This window comes from Hippocampus guttulatus, chromosome 20, assembly GCF_054856545.1.
Source record: "Hippocampus guttulatus isolate MCC_2025c chromosome 20, RoL_Hgut_1.0, whole genome shotgun sequence".
Lineage (NCBI taxonomy): Eukaryota > Metazoa > Chordata > Actinopteri > Syngnathiformes > Syngnathidae > Hippocampus > Hippocampus guttulatus.
The window spans coordinates 7,526,060-7,550,827 of record NC_141280.1 but is presented as its reverse complement, the minus strand read 5'-3'; the positions used below and the strand labels follow the sequence as shown (position 1 = coordinate 7,550,827).

Genomic DNA, 24,768 nt, shown 5'->3' with positions numbered 1-24,768 from the left:
CATCCCTGCTCTAAATTGTCCCTAGGTGTGATTATGAGCGCAGATGGTTTTTCGTCTGTGTGTCCTGCGATTGGCTGGCAACCCGTTCAGGGTGTACCCCCGCCGCCTACTGCCCAAAGATAGGCTGGGAAAGGCTCCAGCCTGCCCCCGAGCCTCGTGAGGTTAAGCGGATTAGAAAATGGATGGATGGCTGTTACAAGATTTAAAAACCTTCAAACAGCTCCACACACACGGCGCAGCAACACATACAAACAGCATATAGCCCCATCGGTTGGCGTCCTGAGGAGTATGATGCCTGTTTCTGACAGCAACAAGAAGTTGGGAGCATCATATCACCTTGTGCCTTTTCTGTTGCTGGTCCCTCTCTCTGGAATGACCTCCCACTGAACATTCGGCAAGCCTCCTCGCTGCCCATCTTCAAAACCCTCCTCAAAACTCACTTGTATTCTTTGGCATTCGACTCAGCATGACTTAGATTTGTTCTTGGTTTTACTGTTTGGTGCTTTCTACCGCCTTTATTACCGATTTGTCTTACTGTTTATTGTGCATGTTAAATTGCTCCATGTACAGCACTTTGTATGCAGCGATGGCTGTTTGAAAGTGCTCTATAAATACAGGTTGACTTGACTTGACTTGACTTGTGCGATTGAATCCGAGTAAAATCCGATTACGTTTCGCAGCTATTAGACGAGGCGACGCGGTGCGAAAGTGACTTGAAGTGTCCGCGCACATGTCATAGAATACCAGCACGACCTTTTTGTGTGTGTGTGTTGCACATTCTCCCTTCTTGCCATTTTGCCCGCGCATGCAGATGTCAATGCCTGTGGCGGTGCCGGTGACTCGCTGGCCGAGCTCCAGCGCGCTGCTCCCGAGCAAGGAAGTTGCCAGAGGAGAGAGCGCAAACAAGCAAACACGAGCAGGGAGAGAGGGAGGTAGGGAGAGAGAGAGAGCAGAAGAACGAGCGTGAGGGGCAGTAGCTGTGTAATTAGTAGCAGGTTTTTAGCAGCCCCCCCCCCTGCTTCACTTTAATTAAAAGTTGAAAGAGCGACTGTGGAAACAAGGAACCAAGAATGAACAGGGGATTTTTTGGGGGGGTTTTTTTGGAATAGAGTGAATTCCGGTCTTGCCAAGGGGCAAATATGCAGTTGGCACCTTGGAGAGAAGCCTGATAGCTCAGAGCTTTTCCCCTCTTGGCTTCTGGAAGGCAAAATTCGCCCCCAATTTATTCATTTCAAAGTGGTGTAAAACATCCAATCCAAAAGTATTTAGACACACCCCTCAGTGAATCCCTGTCGAATCCTCTTGCTTTACAACCGTCCATTTTTAGTGGCGTTTCTCCTCACGGGGAGAATTGGTGCCCTGTCCCTGCTGACTATGGGCAAAAGGCGCTGTACGACCCGGACTGAAACCACTATGACGCCATGCTGCTCCATAGTCTCTCTGTTATGCTAATTTTTCACCTTGTCAAAAATGCTTCTTACTTTGTGCGAGCAGGCTTACATTGTGGGGAGCTTAGGCCACAATTCAAATGGTGGATGCAAAATAACAACAAAAAGTTACTTTTATTGGGCATCATTGCTTTTGCCCCGTGACTGATCATTCATCTGTTGTCATCACGATGAGGGTGATGGGTGGCAGAGAAGGTAATGACGGCCGCAATGATGAGAGTGAGACATTATTATTGCGTCTGGGGGTTAGTGATGAATCAGCGGTATCGGCAGCCGCCGCGGTGCTGATGGAGAATTCTTTGTCTTCAATAACCTTCAGCTTTGGATCCATATTGCTGAGCAAGCTCCTTCCCCTCCTCTTCTTCCTCCACAAACTCACTTGTCGGTCGGCCTCGTCCGCCCCTCCCCACAGTAACAGCTTCGGCCACATGATGGCAGCATCACTGGGTGAGCTGCAGATGGCCGGGCTGATGCTCTTTCACCATGACTGCTTCACGGAAGATTGATTCGCCGAATCATGATAACTTGACAGAGAATAATCGCAGACATGATTTAGGTTAGCGTTGTCCGGTAGTCATTTAGTCCCGTTACTTGATGAATGGAGCTCGGATAGCCACGCCGTACCCTGCGGCTCTGATCGCATTTCCGTCCTGGCAATACGGTTGGATTTACGATTCACTCGAAGCTCTTGTTTGGAAACGGCAATCCTGATATTGCTTTTTGTTTCGAAATGTGTATATCACATCAAGTATGAAAACGGCGTGGCATCATAACATCCGCGTTGGCAGCCAATCAATTTTAACAGGAAGACTGAGGACAGCGGTGGAGGACATCCACCATTTTTTGTGTCTATCAGTGGCCGTCACTTATATGCACGTTTTTGCTATCCACTGGCTGGTGTGGTCCCTAAGCCCCGAGAATTCCAAGGGTCACGTGGATATACAGTGCAACTCCTCTACAACGAAATCATGTTTGCAGCAAGAAATTTTTCACAACAGGGGACTTTTCACTGTAGTAAATTTGATCTCAGATGTAAACACGAACACACACAAAAATGTTTGTGTACTTTTTATTTTTATTCAAATAGTGCATAAGTCAGAATCAGAATCAGAATCAGAATCATCTTTATTGGCCAAGTATGTAGAACACACAAGGAATTTGTCTCCGGTATAACACGCTGCATTAGTATCATCGTAAACAACAAATCATTGAACCATTTTAGAGTAACCAGTAGCAGTATTTGTAGTACAAGAAGAGTGACTACGTCAGTGACTGTTTAAGGAGTTAATGGCTAGAGGGAAGAAGCTGTTTAAGTGTCTACTGGATTTGGTGCGCATGGATCTGTAGCGTCTGCCTGAGGGGAGTAGCTGGAAAAGGTGGTGGGCAGGGTGCGGGGGATCCAGGAGGATTTTCCGTGCCCTTGTCTTGATTCTTGCAGTGTGCAAGTCCTCAAGAGTGGGTAGGGCGGTGCCAACGATTTTTTCCGCCGTCCTAACTGTCCGTTGAAGTCGGATTTTGTCCTTTTTTGTGGCGGCCCCAAACCAAACCGTGATGGAAGAACACAGGATTGATTCGATGACTGCCGTGTAGAACTGTCGTAGCACCTCCTGTGGCAGGCCATGCTTCCTCAGCAGCCTCAGGAAGTACATCCTCTGCCGCGCCCTTTTCAGGATGGAGATGGTGTTGACTTCCCACTTCATGTCCTGGGAGACTGTGATTCCCAGGAACTTGAAGGTCTCGACGGTTGACACGGGGCAGTTGGATAGTGTGAGGGGCAACTGTGGAGAAGAATGTTTCCTGAAGTCCACGATCATCTCTACAGTCTTGAGCGTGTTCAGCCCGAGGTTGTGTTGGCTGCACCAGAGCTCCAGCTGCTCCACTTGTTGGCGGTACGCAGACTCGTCGCCGTCTTTGATGAGACCGATGACCGTGGTGTCGTCAGCGAACTTTATGAGTTTGACAGCTGGATCTGTTGAGGTGCAATCGTTTGTGTAGAGAGAGAAGAGCAGTGGAGAGAGGACACATCCCTGTGGGGCTCCAGTGCTGGTGGTGCGTATTGATGATGTTGTTGCTCCCAGTCTCACCTGTTGTGTCCGTCCCGTCAGGAAGCTGAGGATCCACTGGCAGATCGTAGGGGACACACCGAGGTGGAGAAGTTTGGGGGTGAGGAGTTCCGGGATGATGGTGTTGAACGCAGAGCTGAAATCCACAAACAGAATCCTTGCATAGGTCCCTGTGCTGTCGAGGTGCTCGAGGATGTAGTGCAGACCTATGTTGACCGCGTCTTCCACAGACCTGTTTGCCCGGTAGGCAAACTGGAGAGGGTCCAGCAGGGGTCCGGTGACGTTCTTTAGGTGGTTCAGCACAAGGCGTTCAAAGGACTTCATGACCACAGACGTCAGGGCGACAGGCCTATAGTCGTTCAGTTCCGATGTTGCCGATTTCTTGGGAACTGGGATGATGGTAGACTGTTTGAAGCAGGATGGGACCTCACACAGCTCCAGAGATCTGTTGAAGATTTGTGTGAAGACCGGAGCCAGCTGGTCAGCGCAGACTTTCAGGCAGGAGGGGGACACTTTGTCGGGCCCCGCAGCTTTCTTGATCTTCTGCTGCTTGAAGAGCCGTCTCACGTCCTGTTCGTGGATCTGTAGTGGAGAAAAAGAGGGTGGGGGGGTAGATAGAGTAGTTTCTGGTAGAGGTGGGTGTGAGTGGGAAATGGGGGTGTCCTTTTCAAATCGGCAGAAAAACATGTTTAGTTCATTAGCAAGACCCTTATTGTTCACTGTTTGGGGGGATGGCATTCTATAGTTAGTGATTGCTTTCAGGCCATTCCATACAGATGCAGAGTCGTTAGCAGAGAACTGGTTTTTCAGCCTCTCTGCATAGCTTCTCTTAGCGATGTTAATTTCCTTTGTCAATTGGTTTCGGGCGTGTTTGTACAGTGCCCGATCTCCACTTCTAAATGTATGAGCATACACTTATTTGACACTTCATGTAGCCAGCGTGGAAAGAAAAAAAGGGAAAGAAATTGCGAAATTTACGATCAGCATATACTTTCACTTACATCAATTTCTTGCATAATGTCTTTTGTTTTGCATCCTCCATCTTTCATTTTTATTACCTTTATCCTGTCTTCAAGCGTTAAAGCTTTTCTTTTCTTAACTCCTTAGTATGCAAAGGTCCGTTTTAGCAATGCAGCGTTCGTGCTGCGTCTGAGACAAATACTTCCTGTACTACTGCGCATGTGTAAACCAGTGCGGTGGTTGATGTTGCCATTTCCGAACGAAGCAGTAGAGGTCGCTGTTGGATTACTTTTGCGGAAGGCTTGTTTTCCTTGTAGTGAATCTCGTTGCGAGGTAAGAGCAGAGAAAAAGATTTCGTAGAATGGAACAGGGGGACTTTTCGTTGTAGGGGGAACAGAAAAGTGGGAATGGCTTCCATGCATGAACATTTTTTCACACTTGGGGGGGGGGGGGGTAGTTTCGCCCATGTAGGTTTCGTTGTAGAGGAGTTTCACATACTGTGGACCCATGATGTTTGCACGGGATAGGGCCCTCGAATAGCATTTTTCCCCAAATAAGATCTTTTTCTGACGTTGAAACCGTGCACCGCCTGAAATGCTATCTTGCAGCCTCGCTTGAGAACTCCTGGTGCGTTAGTATGTATGAGAAAACATTCATAAGATGCCAAGTGGGAAAAAGTCCAATCTTCTACGTTCATATTGTTTTTGTAGAAAAGACTCCAAAATTTTTTTGAGGATCATGCATCGCCTTGACACATACTGTACAGTATTTTGTAAGATACGTTCTTGTGAAGGCAATTCTCGTGCTTTCCATGAACTCAGACGTGGATGGTTCCAAAACAAAACAATGTCACCTGTTTGAAAATCCGCAAAATCATCCAACATGTTGACTGTAGGAAAGAAAATCCATCTGCGGTTTTAGGAGAGACTTCCAGCTGTTTCCATGACTATTTGCAGTCCAAAATAACCCAACTCGTGCAACGCTGGTTGGATCCTAACCGTTTTTATAAAGTCAAAGGTGGCCCAAATTTAGGTGGCAGTGGCCACGTTTCGTGGCATCGGAAGAGAGGAGCTTGGTGCAGAATTTAGCGATGTCACACGACCGCTTTTTTCCCGAGCATTCCGCCTGTAACGAGCACTGATACTTGATAATGATGTCAATTGTAATGAAAATGCTTTTAAAAATTATTTGATTCAAACGTTGTTCCAAAACACATGGCACATCTTAATTTTATGTGCCTCGTTGTTACAGCCTACCGGTTGTGCTGTTGAAATCGAGTTGACTTGTGTTCCATTTTTTTTTTAAATTCACAAGCCACATGTGCTGCTTCTGTTGTACACGCCTTTGCCTCCAGGGGGCAGTGATTTGCACGCACGGCGGCCAACGTAAATTTGATGCTACGTCTCAAAAAAGAGAGCATAGCGATTGAGCTTCACTTATATACTAACTTTTTTTTTTTTTTGAACAAGAAGACTATACACCTGTGACTATTAGATCATCCGTCTTTTTAAAGGCTTATACAGTGACATCGCCGCTATTGGTTTGCCCGTCTGTGGCGTTTTTGCATTTGGTTGTAAGATGATGTCTGTGTTCGGTGAAATACGCAAATTGTCTTATGGGTTTAGCTTGACGCTAATCTTCAACTGGAATGTCGAGAAACAGCTTGAAGCAAACACACGTCGACTCTTTGATGAAGCGTTTGCCGTCTGCCAAACTGAGCACCGCAATCTCAGGGAGGACAGGATTGTACACACGGTAACAGTATATGACATGCTAGCATCGGGCCTCGTAGGACAATATCGGAGCGTTTTTTTTTATTTTTTTATGAGTAGGCGTAAGACAGCCCTTGTTGAAATTTAGTGTGAAACCTTCACAGCTGCAGAATGTGACTTGAACTCTGCTGCCGAGTGCCACTTTCATATGCCCCCGCCCCCCTTCTTGCCTTCTCTATTACAATTTTTTCTTCTTGATTTCACGTCATCTGTACAAAAGGTCTTTGCGACGAAAAGAAAGTGACACTTGGTCAGGTATGGGGAAACTGATCTCGTGGTGGAGGGGCTGTGGGGGGGGGGCTAGGATGCGGGGGCACTGGGGGGGGGGTTGGCAGTTGAGTGGTGGGTTGGGGGCGGTGTTCAGCTGCCAAATGCAGCCACTTGGGGGAGAGTGAGGAGTCGGGGAGATAAGGAGACAGCCAGCGAGCGACAGCTAGCAGCCAGCCAGCAGCAAGACACTGATACCCTTCAGCCACCATCCTTCTCCTCTTCACCTCTTCCTCCCTCCACTCCCAGTCATCTTTCCGACTCCTTTGCGCCGCGTCTCAACGGAGCTGGGCTTGAGTGGCAGGCCGTCACACATCAGCTAGCAGCTGAGGCTGTGTGCGTGCGTGCGTGCGCCAGTCGATGTGGGCTTATCGGCGGTGCTGAGAAGGCGACCCACACAAAGACAGAAAGTAAAGAAACAACACCCAACAAAAAAGGCGTCAGATTTGACGCGTGCGCCCGGAAAGACGCACACACTCGCGCAGGGGGAAAGAAAGAAAGGGGAATTAGAGCAAAGCAAAAGCAAACCTGCCAGCGTGAAAGCGCCTTACTGCCTGCCTGCTAGCGAGAGATGTGACTGGATTCTTAAGCAGAGGGAGAGTGAGAGGGCTGCTACACACACACACACACATATACACACACACACACACACACAAACGCACACGCACACGCACACTCATGTCTCAAGGTTCAGATGAAGGCTGGTGTGTCATTCCTTTCTGTCTCCGAGGCCCGTCGAGGTAGCGATCATCAGGGTTGTTTTGCACGCCTTCTTACTGCGTGTACGTAAGCGCACATGCGTGTGTGTGTGTATGCGTGTGTGTGAGAGATTTCCCAGGGCGTCATATCACTGCTTTGATCACACTTATTGACCTTTTAGGTGAAATCTGCAGCCGTGTGGGTGAGACACTCAGGGAAGCGCTAATGCAGGAATCGGATGCCAAGGCGCAGTTAGACAAGTGTGTGCAGGTCCTTTAAGTTTGATTGAATTGACGTATTTGCGGTCGGATTGGAGGAAATCACTTTGACAACGTGAGAAAATCTTGCCTGACACTGGTCAACAGCAAATTGAAATCAGACAATCAAGCATATTTTTCAAGGTGATTGAAAACACAACAGGCACTTTGGGTTTTTACCCATGTGTTGTAATTTATAGCTATTAAGTTTCAGAAAAAAACAATTCCACATATTACTGAACCTAAATTCAGAAATACTACGAAATACTTTTTAACATATATTATTGTGAAATTATTTTGAAAAGTTGATGTGAAAAAAAACTAAACGTTAACACCAAAGTGCATTTGCCGTATATTTTGAACGGTGTTATTTTCATGCGTTTGTTTCAATTCTTGGAACTATCTTCAGCTTAGGAGCACATTTTCGATGGAATAAATATGCAGCTGAGAAAGAGACGCTCAAGTGGAGATCTCACGGCACGCATCAATACCGACGTCTGTATCAATAGTATCGACATTGGTATCGATCCACCCACCAGTAGCGTCTGCGACCGTAGTGCACGATAGAATCGTTGATGCACCTCTTGCCACAGTTATTTCCCAATTCTGCCTGTTTTTTCCAGCCTTCGTTGCGATCCACTACTTTAGGGCTTGTCCCGGGATACGCACGCCGAAGGGGAGCGAAGTACGAGACTGATGGCGTCCGCCGAAAAGCTTGTTTGTTCCCGACAAATGACACGTGTTGCTGAAGGGGAAATGATCTGCTTGGCCCCCCCGTGTAAGATCCTCCCTGGCATCAAGAGTAACGCGCTCAGCTCTCCCCCACCCCCCGACCCTTCTCCCCATCATGCACACATGCCCCCCCCCTCCCCATCCCCTTTCATCTTCTTAGCTCCAGCACATCCATCGTTCGTCTGTCAAGGCGAGAGTGCAGCCAATCCATCACGGGGGGTCGAGACGTTGGGCGCGTGTGAACGACCAAATACGGCCCGTCGCGTTTGTGTATCAAAGTGCAGATGTGGCACGCGCTCAGACACGCACGCACGCACGCAGGGTCCATTTTAGCCTCTTCCCCCCCGCGCCCACCTTTGATAAACACTTGAGTTGTGTGATGTCATCGTGGTGCATTGGCGCTGCTTCTGATGACATGTCACATTACGAAGTGAAGGCGTGTCTGCGTGAGCGTGGGAGGGGCGCGCGCACACACACTTCAGGCGCACACCTCATCCACGTGTTAATGCAGTCCGTTAAAAAGTCCCCTAACGAGTCATTATGATGTCGTAGTGGAAGCGAGCCGGCCTTCCTGATGGTGTGTTGTTTTATTTATATAACGCACATTGATGTGGTCTCAATTGTTGTTGTTGTAATGACCCCATAAAGCCAAAAGCCAAATCTATTCTTCCTACAATAGATCCGAGGTCAATTCCACCAACTGTGGGACAATGTTCGATTTTGACACATCAGGAAAATATTCGAGCCGCATCAAATTTTTTCCCACGTTTAAAAAAAAAAAAAAAAATTTGCTGTTTTTACGTCGCAGGTTTATCCCAAATCGGTTGCGAACGCAGATGCGCTAACAGTTAGCATCGGCCGTTTTGCTCACAGATATTTGAACGGCGAATGGTGAAGCAACACGCAGACAATATCGCAATACTCACCGGTCATATATTATTTATCCTCTGTGAAAAATGCTCCGTTTCTTATCGACTCGCTTGAGCTTCGTGGTGGCTCTTCTTTTGTCTCTACTGCCCCCGGTGGCCAAGGCAGACATTCCAGAGGTAGCAGCAGAATAAATTGCATCAATACGCATCACCCCGGTGTCAGTGCAAGGAAAGTCATGTGCAGGTGATAATTTGCGAGCTGACAAATTATACATGCACTATTTTGTCCTGGTTTTCTCCCGATTAAACGCCAAGTGTGTTCTTCCTCCTGCTCCCGTTCAAAACAGCTCAGCGTGGCACCGATGTCATCGAGCACGTGTTGGCAAGCCACACGCGAGTCACGCTGGATAATGATTTGAAAACGGCTAATGCGGCTCGGCAATTAATGTCAGCTTATGCTTTTATTGGAGTATAAATGACCGAGTGCCCGAGCTTCTCCGATGCGCGGACGTCATTGAAACGAACATTCCCCTTTTGAATGTTTTTAAGATCACAAAATCAGTTTTTGTTTTTGGAAGTCGCCTCTCTCCCGTCACGATGAAGTATTTTAAGAGCGCGCCCGCCCGGCTCACTTTGTGACTTTGTGACTTTTCGCCGGGCCAAACGGAGCCATGCGGACGCCGCCGAGCACAAAAGCAATCTCGGTATTGATGCTTCGTGTTTTAATAAAAATCAATGGCGCTTGCCTCGTGTCAGGCGGGGTCAACTCTCCAATTTAATTTCCTCTTGGGATGGAGCCACGCGGCCGGGGGGGTTAGGCAGGTCTGTGTGTTTGCGTACGTATGCGCGAGCGTGTGATTTACAGTATGTCACACTGTATGCTCTCGGGTCGCATCCCATCGCGGCTCCTCTCTGGCCATCTGTTACAGCCTACCCATGAATTTATACACTCAGCCAACGCAACACCTGCACCATCTGAAAAGGATTCAATGAAGAGACTGTATGAAATTGTTCTTAGGACAAAGATATTGTTTTGTTTTTTTATTGGCATGGGGGTGGAAGAAGATACCAGAAACAACTTTTAGCAAGATACAAGACTGAAAACATGACAGTGAACATACTGGTGTCGTATAAACCACACCCTAATTTGGACCCAAACCAAATTTGACACTTTTAAAGTCCCATGCCACACTTTTTTCTTTAAATAATCTCATTTGATGAGTGTTGCAAGATAATTTGGATTGGAAATACCCAAGATGCCCACCGTCGAGCTATTCCAGCTGGTCAAAAATGCTTAGCGGATTGGATGGTGACGCTGTGCTTTGACTCGTTTGATATCTGCTCTTGCTGAGAAGTATATTCACCACGTGTTGGATGGTTTGCCCATTAATAGAAAACACGAGCTGGGATTTTGACTCTTGTTTGACAGCTTTCGTCTTAATATAGCATATTGGCGCGAATATAAGACGGTGTTTTTTGCATTGAAATAAGACTGAAAAAGTGGGGGTCGTCTTATATTCGGGGTCTAGACATTATACCCATTCACGACGCTAGATGGCGCCAGATATCATTGAAGCGAATGCTGAACTTGACTCCCCAGGCCAAAGTGAACCCCTGTCATGAAGAATAAAAATAAAAATAGCGGTCAGAAAGAAAAGAGAAAAAAATAATAGAACAGATAACAGAAAATGGATAAACATAGCGACAAGCTGGAGAAAAGTGGTTCGAAGATTGGCCAGGTTAACGGCTGGGAAGAAGTTATTTACATTTTCAAAAATGCACTTTAGTTTACATATTTAAATGTTCAGATACTAAGATTTGAATGAGGCAAAATAACATGCTTTTTCTCTCAAGTATATTGTTAGAATCATTTGTTTCAGATGTACTGTAATTATTTTCTGTATAAAAATTAATTTGGTGTTCAAAAAGTCTTTTTTCAAACTTGAGTCTTGAAAAAGAGGGGGTCGTCTTATAATCAGGGCCGTCTTATATTCAGGCCAATACGGTAGTCTTGAAAGCCGCCGCCCTAAATCTGGCAGAATATGGATGGTTTCTTCTTGCTGTAATTGCTACGTTGACTGTTCCTGCTAGCGGTGTCCCACGGTACTGTTGATGTGATGTTAATTTTTTAGAATACTTGTTCAGAAGTCATCGTCCAAGAAATGCGGAATGCTTCGGAAATTCTCCCCCCAAATAATTTTGTTCATTGGCCGTCCGCAACAGTTTGCTTCACGTGATAGCTTCGGCGTGATTGACAGTTCACAGTTTTGTGGTCATGTTTCCGCTAGCATTTTTTATCACATATTACCTTTCACAAATCCATAAGTGGTTTATCCCTTCTAAGCGGTTCCTGCGCCGAAGGGTTATTGATGAGCAAGCACGTCGGCGCGAGGGTGTAAAAGTGTCGTAAAGCACGTTGAGTGACGAGCAAATTGCCGCATAAATACAGAGCGTTTACCGTTTTATCTTCATTTGGAATGCATTAGAAGCTTTTTAGCAGTGGGTGGGGGGGACTGTGCCCCCCTCCCCCTCCACACCATTTACACTGTTGCTCTAGTGAGCTGCGGCATGCAATTCTCCCGGCCGGGCTTTGCATGTGCAAAATACATCAGAGATGAAATATAGGCTTCCAATTGGAGGCTGACCAATCCTCCACATAGCCATTCATAGACAGGTGGCGAGGGGGGGGGGCTTCGCAAGCAGAGCTTCTCGTGATGGGAACCAGGCTGAGGGAGAGCGAGAGAGATGAGGAACCCCTGCAGTGCAGAGGATTGAACCTTCCTTTCTTAACCACATATATACCTAGATATACCTCAGCATATTTATAGGAGTGCTTGGATAGATTCTCGTCACAGTAGTCATTTTCACATGGCGAAAGAGTAAAAGGCAGGGTCGGTGGACGGGTTTTAGTTCTGTTTCATTACGATTTCTGTGAGGCGGCATCACATTTAACAGAACATCTGTTTAAAAAAATTTTGATAGAGAAGGTCAGAGGGAGCTGCATTGTGTCTTTGTCGATCTGGAGAAAGCGTATGACAGGGTGCCCAGTGATATTGTATGAGAAAGTCTGGGGCGATTAGAAGTCCGTTAGAGCGGTGCAGGACATGTATGATGACTCTAGAACAGTGGTGAGGTGTGCTGTAGGTGTGACGGAGGAATTCAAGGTGGAGGTGGGACTCCACCAGGGGTCAGCTCTAAGTCCCTTCTTATTTGCAATGGGGATGGTCAGGCTGACAGACGAGGTTTGACAGGAATCTCCATGGACTATGATGTTTGCAGATGACATTGTCATCTGTCGTGAGAGCGAGGAACAGGTGGAGGAGAAACTAGAGAGGTGGAGTTTTGCCTCGGAAAGTTGAGGAATGAAGGTCAGCGGCAGCAAGATGGAGTACATGTGCGTGAATGAGAGGGACCCAAGTACAAGAGTGAGGTTACAGGGAGAAGAGATAAAGAAGGTGGAGGATTTTAAGTACTTGGGCTCAACTGTCCAGAGCAAAGGAGACGGTGGAAAAGAGGTGAAGAAGCGTGTATAGGCAGGGTGGAACGGCTGGAGAAAAGTGTCGGGTGTGCTGTGCGATAGAAGAGTTTCAGCTAAAATGAAAGGAAAGGTGTGTAAAACTGTGATGAGACCAGCCATGCTGTTTGGACTGGAGACGGTGCCATATATATATATATATATATATATATATATATATATATATACACACACACACACACATATACACCCCCCCCCCCCCGACAAATGCTTATGCAGTGACCTACAGTCGAGGGCATCAGGACCGGGCCAGACTGTGAATAGCGAAAATCTACGTCTAATTGATGCCCATTGAAATGCATTAGAAGAAAAAAAAAATCCCACCACCAAAATTCTTCCATAAACGCTGACAGTAAAAATACGGAAATAACGGAAATGAAGCATTTTTTTTTCTCCGAAATTGCAGCCTTTACCATTGCGATGTCGATTTGAATTCGATTCATTGTTCAGGTCTCGTGTGTGTACACCGCCTCAACTGAAATGTCTGTATCCCCGCCATCTTTACATTTCAAATACTTCAAAAGGGAAGGACGGAAGCACGTCAGGAGACACCCCCCACCCCTCCCGACCCTCCCATCTTGCCATACCCCCCCCCCCCCCAGCCCACCCCACGTTGTTTCCTGGCTGATCCCAGCCATCTGCCTGTGGATATGAATGTTGGCGGAATGTGTCGACACGCCGCGGAAGGGAGAAATGAAAATGAAAAGTGCCGAGCCCCCACAAATACCACCCCCCCATCTCACTTTCTCTCTCCCTGCTGATCCTCACGCTTTCGGCTCTGTCCTCTCCTCAATCTCATCACCTCCTCCCTCGCTCTCTCCTTCCTTTACCGCTGTATCATCCTCATCCCTCCTCACCCCCCCGAACCCCCGGGTAATCAGTGCGCTCCCTCATTCCGTGGTGCACAGAGACACATTGATCTGGCAGCACGCACTCACCCGTCGGCCGGCGGATGCCTCCACACACAGACACAGACACACACATACACGTAAGCCGCCGCTGTCTTCTCACACACATTAACACAGGCGCATTGATCTGGCCCGCGGGTCAAGTTCAATAGGAACAGCCTTTTTTTTTTTCCCCTTTCCTCCCCTTCCTCCCTGTATTACACCCCATTTTCAATCCCCACACACACATGATACAGACAATTGGGGAATTGACAAATCACTTTCAGCTTTGGCGTGTGCCTGCGTATTTGTTTGCGCCGGCACATCAGAGCACTTGTCCCCCCCCCCCCCCCACACACACACACACACACACCTCCCACAAACAAGTGTAATCAAAATGATGAAAACAACAACATAATAGTACACGCATCCTGCAGCGCCCAACGGGGGTGGCAAGTTGAGGGGCTGTGGCGTGGAGAAACATGCACAGACAGGCAGAAAATCAAAGCACCGGAGACACACAAGCCAAAGCATGCTGGGATTGTTTCGGAAAGGGAATCCCACTTGAGTGAACCACCCTCACTCCACTCCCCGCCCCCAGCCCCGTCCATTTCTAAAATTTTCTGCTCTTTTATGATGCCGGAGTAATTTATCCCTACGAGAGACGAGGAGACAGACACGGCGAGCAAAATGTGGGGGAGGGAGGGGAGTCACACATTTGGCACTATGCTCTGATTTAGCGAAGCAAATTTAATTTTGTTTGCTTTATTCAAGAGAGAGAGAGGGGGGGGGGGGCTGCAAGGGCTCGTGTTGATTTCCACCAGAGGCAGAAGCAGCGCTAATGGGAGTTAGTGCCGCGTTCTAGCGGGCTACGCCGCTCGCCGAATTAGCCTCATGCATATATTTAACGCCGACCTGACGCACAAATTAGCCTGGCGGTACAAGTAGCATAGCACCTCTCCAGTGAGACTTTGAGATCTGAGCTGCAAATTAATTGGCTAGGTTCGTCGACGAGAGAGTGTGTGTGTGTGTGTGTGTGTGTGTGTGTGTGTGTGTGTGTGTGTGTGTGTGTGTGTGTGTGTGTGCGTGTGTGCGCGCATGCGTGTGTGTGTGTCTTTCCCTCCCCGATCCTCCTGCTAGTCAAAATGATGCTTTCCAAATAGCTCAAACGCATTTGAGATGCATGGAAAAAGGCGTGTAAAAGCCGTCTTCTAAAGCAACGGCTGACGCTTGTAACGAGAGGGAGGTAAAATAGGAAGCAGTGCGACCGTCTACCTCCTCCGCTTTTGGCATTGATGCAAAAAGGTAGACAATTTGTTAGGCAAGTGGAAGAGGTTGCCTCGGAAGTTAAACGTTCAAGAAGCGACACGCAAAAAAAAGAGCGTCGCAAAAAGCGAGATTTGGCTATTGTCTGTCTGGGTGCAATCCGGGGACATTGAGGTCTCTCTCGTTATATTGGTGAAGTGCAGTTTATGCGATAGATGGGGTAAAGTTGGCATACAAGTATGGATCGGTTGGTTGGATCATTTTGGTTGGTATCGATTTGTATTGTACGAACCAACGCGCTTGTTGATGACATCACAGCAACTGCCTCAGTGTAAAAAGCGTGTCCGAGACGTGCGTCACCCCTATTTAAAGGGAATCGCGGTTCTAAGACTCGACTCAAAAGGTGTCAAAATCACTCGATTAATCAACAAGTTCATTAATCGATCATGAAATTAATCTACAACCATTTTGAGGACCGAGTAATTATTTACCACCGTTGTTTACCCTAAAATTGTCCAGATGTAAACTTCACGGTTCTAAGACTCGACTCATAAGGTGTCAAAATCACTCAGTTAATCAACAAATTAATTAATCAATCATGAAATTAATCAACAACCATTTTGAGGACCGAGTAATTATTTACCGCTGTTGTTTACCCTAAAATTGTCCAGATGCAAACTTCACTGTTCTAAGACTCGACTCAAAAGTGAGTTTGAAAAGAGCAATCGTCGCGGCTCATCTTTGTGCCGGGTTTGGTCCTGTGTCATTCACAAGCTAACTGTGATGTACATTTTCAGCGGACAGCGAGGGGCAAAATGGCAGCCCCCTGAAATGGATAAAAATGGGGTGGATTTAAATTAATACTCCAAAAAATGAAAAATATTAGTCTGAGTATCTTGTTTAAACTATTGGGGATGCATTGAAGTACTATAAACATATTTTTTCACTTTCCTTCCCATTTACGATAAGCTAATCGAGTGACAAAACTTTGTGTATTTTGAGTTTGAAGTCTTCCTGGATGAAAGCAGCCCAAAGAATTCCGCGGCGGCGTTGCCGTTTCCTCTCGCTGTACAGCCGCATTCAAACGGCTATCGGTAATTGACATGCAGAGCCGTTCTCGTAAAATCCACGTAAGCGCTCGCGTCAATCTTCCACTAGCGTGCGAAACGTCCGTCGCTTTTATCGCCTTTGGTGTCCAAACGAGCAAGCTAGTGGAGTCTCAATAATCGGTTTGTTTCGTTGATGATCTTCATCTTTTTTTTTTTTTTTGAACAAAGTATGGGCGCAAAAGCCGGACATACCATTTTTCCAAAACATTTTGTTCGAAGCGCTACGATTGATGATTGATTTATGGATTGACGAAACTCTGCGTCTCCGCGGTTGTGTCCATACGGCATTACGTCACGGCGGGAAACCCCAATCGGCGCTCGACCGTATCGACTCCACGCGCGCCCCCATTTGCATGGCAACGTGCCGATTTATCTGCCGCAGAGGCCACGGCGCAGACTTGTGTATGGACACGTATGGAGATTTACTTGTGTTTTAACCCCGGGGTTAGCCATCAGTATTGATCGCAACCGACTTAGCCTGATTTTAATCCCCGCTCGGCCCGGGACTATCGATCGGGGGCGCCGCGCTCTCAAGTAGGTTTAACGACTTACCTGCATCTCCTCCCCCTCCTCCGACCTCCGTCCGAGACTTTTCGTTAGTACGCGTGCAAAAGAGAAGCGACACCAGGCCGTGCAGTTTGCCATGCCGGAGCCGCCACCCCATCTTCACGCTTGATAGCGGGCCGCTTGTAAAATACGACTCGCAATGCGTCGAATGTCTTTTTTTTAAATTTTGCTTGCCTGGTCTGAACATTATAAAGCCCGGTGATGACACACTGCACCGGTGTCAGGCTAAAAACACCTGCTGGTGAATTACGGGCACTCATCCGATATATGTCTTTACGGCTTGTCTGAAGAAACGCTTACGTGATTCAACACAGGACATGTTACGGGAGGGCCGCGGGGGGCCGCAGGAGGGGATTTATAGATGCACCCAAATCTTGGACACCCTTGATTGGTGCGACACCGACTATGGAGGACATGTGTGTGTGTGTTTATGTCTCCATGCGCGTGTGTGTGTTTGTGTGTGCACGCTTTGATGTTTCTCCTCCATTTGTCCTCCTAGAGGCAGATCCAGGCGAAAGGGGGCGGGGGGAATAAATTGGAGAAAGAGTAAATCAATGCTAAAAAGAACCAAACTAACCTCAAGGCTAACCAAGCACCTTTCCTCCTCCGCCATCATCCTTTCAGCTCCACTTAAAATTGCTCCCGTCCAGACACGTGGTTGTATTTCAATACCCATAATTCTCTCTAGTTTTATGTTGAGTTTGGCTTCAAGTGGCAGCTTTTTTTTTGGACGTATTGAATATTCAGAACACTGTAAGTTCATTCAGTTTGTGATGTGAGATTTTAAGATAACAAAAAATTCGGACGGACCCCGGGCATAATCTCGAAGCGTCTCATCGGGAACGTCGTCAGCGCGTCTCACTACAGTGAAACTCCTCTACAACGAAACCTACATGGGCGAAAATACCCCCTAGTGTGAAAAAATCTTCATGCATTAACACAATTCCCACTTTCCTGCCCCCCATACAACGAAAAAAAAACCTTTTGCGTTATACGAAATCACCACACTGGTTTGGTTGTGTGTGTGTGTGTGTGTGTTGTGTGTGTTTACATCTGAGATCAAATTTGCTACAGTGAAAAACCCCCTGTTGTGAAAAATGTCTTGCTGCAAACATGATTTCGTTGTAGAGAAGTTTCACTGTATCCCGTCATCACGTATGAATTTGTGACCTCGCCAACCAAAAATGCCAAGTCAAGTTGTGACATTGCGGCAGCGTGGGGGCCTCGCGAAAGGGGGTACAGATGGAGCCAAACCCTAGCGGTCTAGGGCACAGCAACGAGTGTGTGGATTGGGATTATAGGGGGTGGGGGTGCGCTCACAGCCAAAGGCTCTTCAGTGAGTTTTCCATTCAACCTTAAATCCTCTAAGACCTGCTCATCTCTTCTAAGTGCGGCACGCTGAGATGTGATCTAATGCCGAGTGCCACATGAGAGCGTGCGTGCGTGCGTGCGTGCGTGCGTATGCGCTGTGACTCTTTGATGAGAGTGTGTGTCGACGTGTGTGCGGCTGCACGTTTAAGAGTAACGAAGGCCTCTCTGTGTCTGTGTGTGCATTCGGCTTCATCCCCGAAGGGTTGTTTGGGCTATTCTTACACAGGTTTTCCCTTTTTGTGGGGGAGATTGAGCAGGGGGGGCGCCTGCGAGGTAGTGAGGTCTCTGGGTTTTGCATTCAGATGTAATTAGCGGCCACAAAGGCCTGGTTAAAGCTGGAATCCTCCGAGCTGCACTCTGGCTTTGATTGTGTGGGCCAGCTGTGGAGGAATGGCCATTATCTCCATGTGTCCGGCAGCATAAAAGAACCCCCTCCCCTACTCTGTTGCCCAACACACACACACCCCTTGCTCCAGTCCGCCCAGCATTTGGGTTCCCACCAGGGGGAGGACCACGAGCCGGTCATACAAAAAGACGAAAGCTCCCAAAATGGTGCTTTCTTGCAATTGGAGATCCGGATGAATATTCAACACAACCCCCCCCCCCCTGTGAGAGAATTCTCTAGGAAATAAGACACGCGTGGTTTTTTAGTCCATTTTGTAAAGTTGTTTTCTGTTCTATTCATGGGTGCATTTAATCATAGATGTCCGACAAAACCGTTCGGGGGACACTTAGGCCCATTCGTCCTGTGCAGAAATTGAATCTTCTCGGCGATTGGGGCCGTTTAATTAGTGTTAATTTAACGCTCAGATTCTCCATCATTAAGCTACTCTCGGACTCCCAACAACAGGCCGAGACGGTGTGTTTGTGTGTGCGCGAAAAGTGTGTCGTGTTTTGACAGCACAGCCAGTCCTTTGACTCGAATTAACGGCGACCTCTTCGGCGTGTAAGAAGCGGGATTCGCATCGTTTATGCGTTATTAAGTCCCCTAATTGGACAGCCAGTAGTTTGCATATTAGACTATTAGGCTAATATGTTTTGCTCCTCTCGGCTGCACGGCCCCCCCGCAACAGCCCCCGGCGACACATTTGGTGATTCTGAGAATTACGCTCTAATCGTAAAACTGTGTTCTTTTGATCCCCCACAATTCCGTTCCGGCCACACGTCTTCGCCTCGATTTGATTTAACACGTTTATTAATTAGCCTGACTCGCGTTAGTCCTCATTTTGCATCTGTGAGTCAAAGTTTTATTACTGTTGACGCATGTAGCCGACGTAATATGAACACTTCAAGGTTAAATACTGTATTATTTTGTCCTTCAAGGGGGGGGGGGTACATTTAACCTTTTCATCGCTTTCATGTTTTGCTTTGACTGCCCCAATTTAGGTTTTCTTAGATACGTTCTCAATCATATTTCAGCAGAGTTGAGGATAGTTCTCAGAAGAGGTGCCAAAATCACTCGATTAATCGACAAGTTAATTAATCATGAAATTAATCAACAACCATTTTGAGGACCGAGTAATTATTTACCGTCGTTGTTTACCCTAAAATTGTCCAGATGCAAACTTCAGAGTGACAGTTAATCATGCTCTGCGCCTTTTGTGGAAATCTGTGCGAACTAGAGTGACAGCAGGTGTAAAATAATATTTTTTGGATCAAATGGAACTTTGTTTTAAAATTACATTTTGGAAAGGGGCAACATTTTTATATTTTCACTATTGCCATTGCTCAACGGGAATTTGCTGCACAACCAAAATGTCGATCACATCGTGTAATAAATATTTCACAGGATTTATAGTAATGCCTTGCTATAACACGGTTCAATTTTTTTTTTGTGCAGTTTTTTTTAAAAATACTGTGCATTGTGTTCTGCGTCCTGATTGGCTCAGGGACTGTCGACTAATGTCAACAGGCTCCGCCCCTCATCGCTGTACAGCTTGACAAATGTCATCCATGGCAAAACCCATAATGTCGCCGAAACGTTCTGTACAGTATCTCTAAAAACTCTGTTGTTTGGAAGAAAACGTTGATAGAGAGATAATTTTTTTTAAAATACTTGGGCCTGGAAAGAAAGATTTAACCTTAGGTATCATTCAATCCAGTATTATATACATCGTAATTGTAAAAAAAATGACTCCTTCACGGATTCCCCTTGTCACGGGTTCTTTTTTGGAACGTAAACCCAGCGATAAACGAGGTCTTGCTGTTGTTGCAAAACAAATCCTGACATTCTAGCAGCCCACACCCCCTGACTCCCGCTGCCCCCCCACCCCCAGCGGGTTTATTGAGACAACAGCATGCCTCCATCGCAAAGTTTAGCCAACAAGCAGGTGGGAGGAGGGCATCATGGGCTTGAGGGTCTCCATTCTGTTTAGCCCCCTCGCCGTCCTCACCAAACACTCTCCCTCCCCTCGCCTCCCCTGCCATTATTTGTCCCGAGCGCACGGCCCCCAATGGGCCCTTTTGGAAGGCGGCGAAAAGAAGAAGAAGAAGAAGAAGAAGAAGAGATTGCAGCTGTGACGTGGGCGTTGTTGTTCCATTCAGCGCCCTCGCCATGGCAACGGGGCAAAAGGCCCTTGGAAGCACGCAGCTCTTCTCTCTGGACAGCGCAGCCAGCTGGAAGTCTCTCGCCGGCTCCAATGCTTGCTAAATATCCCAAATATTCCTTTCGGGACTACTACAGCGCAGAAATGTTCAACTTCACTCAACAATTTTAATTCACTTTGCACTTATTTTGAATCTAGTCGGTAGACAAATGAACTTTTTTCCTAAACACGCCCCCCAAAAAAATCCTGATTTGTTTTCCCCAGCCATCTGCTGGGTAGCTGTGGATATGGAATAGATTGGATTACATTTACCCAAGGTTGGGTTAATTATTTTGACCCAGCAGATTGGGTTGAAAATTGGATTTGGGCGGGCTGAAGCCGGTTGCAATTTGTGTACTGGTGCGTAAGTCGATTTCATGTCATATTCTCGACAGTGTTGGTTGTGGCTGCATGGCTGAGCTGACGTTGCATTGACATTCACGCCCGTGGACAATTTAGGTACCGTATTTTCCGTGCGTATAAGGCGCACCGAAAAGTCTTCCATTTTCTTAAAAGCTCAAAGCGCGCCTTAAAATCCGGTACGCCTTGTGTATGGTCATTACGGTAATATGTCGACCCCAAGATGGCTCCTTGCTGGAGACATGCTTACAATGTTAGAACTTGCTGTTGGTTCAGTGAACTGTCGCTGCTTTATGAAATAAGTTTTTGTTGCAGCTCAGAAAAAAGGAGAGCTGTGGTGTTGGTTTTTTAAAACGCACACTTTAATGGTTTTCACAGTCTCAACAAATACAGGTACGTCTTTGTCCGTCTCCGTGCCTTCTCTTCTTCCGTTCAACTCGAGAGGCTTTCATGACCGCCTCTGAAAAGCGTAAATTAACGATTCCTTTGATGAAACTATGAAAATTGAAAATAATGCACCCAAACAGAAAATCAAGCCATAAATTCTGTAGGGGGGCTACAGAATATATTTCGAGATTTCCTCGCTTGATTTTCAGTATTGATGCATTATTTTCAATTTTCATAGTTTCATTGAAGTAATCGTTAATTTACATTTTTCGGAGGCGGTCATGAATGCCTCTCGAGTCGAATGGAATGCGCATAGCTCCATCTAGTGGATGTATTGTAGATTGCGTTGTATAATCCAGTGCTTCCAATATATGAAAAAAATGACAAAATAGGCCATTCATTGAAGGTGCGCCTCATCATCCAGTGCGCCTTTTAGTGCGTAAAATACGATAAATCTTCCATAATGCAAACAGGCACATTTGGGGAATTTGGGAGGTAGTTGGAGTGCATGCAATCTTCTCAACCGCATTGACGGAACTCTGTCGTAACCTCAAGAAATTTGTACAGAGATACTGCTGCCGTTATACTCGACATAAAGATCACAATTACTTGCGCTTTGGCGCATGGTTTACTATCCGGTAGGCACATTTTTAAGGTACTCTACCTGAATGTCATAATTGCCTCTGGAAAACGGGTGGTGTTCCACAAGGCTCGATATTGGGTCCACTGCATCAATATCAAAATTATTTGGCATTCCAGGAGGAAAGGTAAGACAGGATAGATATAACAAGCAACCAGCGGGGCAGCAGATGGCAATGCTAAGTTTTCACTAATTGTTCTGTACATATGGTCTGCAAGTGTTTTTCATCCAAATATTGTTGGCTTGCACAGGTTATTGGTAGACTATGACGCGTTCGGACTTTTGTATAAATTTGGGTTACATCGCTGCTGTTGAAACTGAGCAACCTCATGTGCTATATTTTAGATACTTATATAGTATTTTTGGTCCTATGTTTTGGGGGTTTTTGCCTTTCAGGGTTTTATTTTCAGATTTACATGGCGGTTTAAATAAGATATTCTCAGCCTGGAGGTTGCACACTTGTTGTTACTTTTGTTGACATAAACGTGTTAGCATGACTGTAGGCTGTGTTCGGAATCACTCCCTAGCAACTCCAGTGCTCAATGTCGTGAGCTGGCCATTTAAAAATTTTTTTTAGATAAGACAACATGACACCAATGGCTTAATTGTTAGTGCGCCAAAACAACTTTTCATTTGATGACTGATCTATGTGCTCCATTATACATATAAAAATCGATTTATAGTGACTTGCGAGCAGGAAATCACAAGGGAATGATGATACCAGGTGGAATCATTCACTCGCTTTACTTTTTAGTGAATTAAAAGTCCCTACATAGGGGAAAAGGTGAGGAGTGAATGATTGCAGCAGTCTTTGAAGTCTCGAAACGAAAATGATGCTTGTGAACGGTTGTCCCCAAGTGACTGACAGGTGATCAATCCCAGCCGCGACGCATGAATGAGAGCGAAACTTGTGTGCGTGTGTGTGTGTGTGTGTGTTTACACTCTGCCTCCGCCGTAGTGAGCTCCAGCACGCCGCGGGACCGCTCGTAGTATTGTGGGGCCGAGGGGATGGGATGAGGGGGGCTTTGTGCACAATCTCCCGTGACCAATGAGCGGGGTGCTGTCAGGGGTAACCACATGTGTCAGCCACTCTCGGCCAATAAAGAGCGGAGCGAGGCGGACCACAGGTGCGCGCCTCTGCCTTGCGTCCCTTTGGCACAGCGCCCCGGAGATGCTGGAGAGAGACGCCTCGCTGCCCCGTGGCGCGCACCTCTTTCCCGTCAAAGGCAGCCTCCTTCTGTCCCCCCACCCCCTCCTGCTCCCCACTCGGGCGGTGATGGCGACCGCCACGTCCAACCACTTCAGCGTCCTCAGCAGCCCCGGCAGCCCTCCGCCGCCGCCGCCGCAGCAGTCGGAGTCCGAAACCATGCAGCAGCAGCAGCAACAGCAGCAGCAGCAGCAGCAGCAGCAGTACAGGGACGCGCACGCCCTGCTTCAGAGCGACTACGGCGCGCACCCGCTCAGCCACGCGCACCAGTGGATCGCGGCGCTGTCTCACCACGGGGACGCCGGCGCCCCGTGGCCCCCAAGCCCGCTCGGGGAGCAGGACGTCAAGCCCGTGCTGCTGCAGCACGACGGCGACCGCGAGGAGTTACGCGAGTCCGGCGGCGACGCGCAACAGCGACACCCTCACCCCGCGCATCACGACGCCAGAGCATGGCGCGCCGGCAGCGCCGCCTCCGCGCACATCCCCGCCATGGCGACGTCTGAGGGTCAGGGTCTGCTCTACTCTCAGTCCGGCTACGGCTTGATGTCCGGCGGCGAGCAGCAAGGAGGCGGCATGCACCACCACCACCCGCACCCGCACGTGCACGCGCACCACCCGCTCGCTCGGGACGACGAGCAGCATAGCCACAGCCCGCACCTGAGCGACCACGGAGGCGGGCCGACGCCGCCGCAGCTGCCGCCGCAGCAGCACCAGGACCACTCGGACGAGGACACGCCGACCTCAGACGAGCTGGAGCAATTCGCCAAGCAGTTCAAGCAACGGCGCATCAAACTCGGCTTCACTCAGGCCGACGTGGGCTTGGCCCTGGGGACCCTGTACGGCAACGTCTTCTCGCAGACCACCATCTGCAGGTTCGAGGCGCTGCAGCTCAGCTTCAAGAATATGTGCAAGCTGAAGCCGCTGCTGAACAAGTGGCTGGAGGAGGCCGACTCGACCTCGGGCAGCCCCACCAGCCTGGACAAGATCGCGGCGCAGGGCCGCAAGAGGAAAAAGAGGACCTCCATCGAGGTCGGCGTCAAAGGGGCCCTGGAGAGCCACTTCCTCAAGTGCCCCAAGCCCGGCGCGGCCGAGATCAACTCGCTGGCGGACAGCTTGCAGCTGGAGAAAGAGGTGGTCCGGGTTTGGTTCTGTAACAGAAGGCAGAAGGAGAAGCGGATGACGCCCGCCGGGGGGGGCCTGCCGGGAGGTGAGGACATGTACGGGGACAGCCCCCCGCACCACGGAGGACAAACCCCGGTGCAGTGACCTCAACTTCCCTCCACCCCCTTCCTCCGCGCGCCTTCCTTTCTCTTGGACCCCCCCCCCCCCCCCACACACACACACTCTAAAATTAACGTTGCGAGGACACAAGCGGAATTTACAGTGCAGGCGTCAAAAGCAGCAGATGTTGACGGATGCTCTTTTGGCAGCCACTATTATGGGATATATTCTCCTCCTCATTATTATGACGGGACGTGCTTCACGCTGCCGTGGGAGCTAAGCAAACGCCTTTTGTGCGTCACTGTGCCACACACACACACACGCACACACACGCACACGAAGAAAGGCAACGTTTTGTGGACGTGTCAGGGGGTGCAGGGGGGGGGGGGGGTTGTTCTCGCGTGGGCTGGATGAACCGCAGTGAGTCCAAGTGGGTAAATAAACGCCATCTTTGCGTGGAACAAAAGCAACAGGGGTTCGAACAGCTGCGGACACCTGCCTGCCCCTTCGCTCACATTTACAAGCCAGCAACAGCAGTATTATTATTATTATTATTGATAATATTA

The 24,768-nt window shown here is 48.0% G+C and overlaps 1 protein-coding gene across 1 annotated transcript; it reads left to right on the top strand.

Annotated features, from left to right (window-relative positions):
* Nucleotides 1-22,818: 22,818 nt before the first annotated feature.
* Nucleotides 22,819-24,566, top strand: LOC147187823 (POU domain, class 3, transcription factor 2-like). The gene has a single exon (XM_086100435.1). The coding sequence runs from the start codon at nucleotides 22,823-22,825 to the stop codon at nucleotides 24,245-24,247; it is 1,425 nt and encodes a 474-aa protein (XP_085956561.1). The 5' UTR covers nucleotides 22,819-22,822; the 3' UTR covers nucleotides 24,248-24,566.
* Nucleotides 24,567-24,768: the final 202 nt, after the last annotated feature.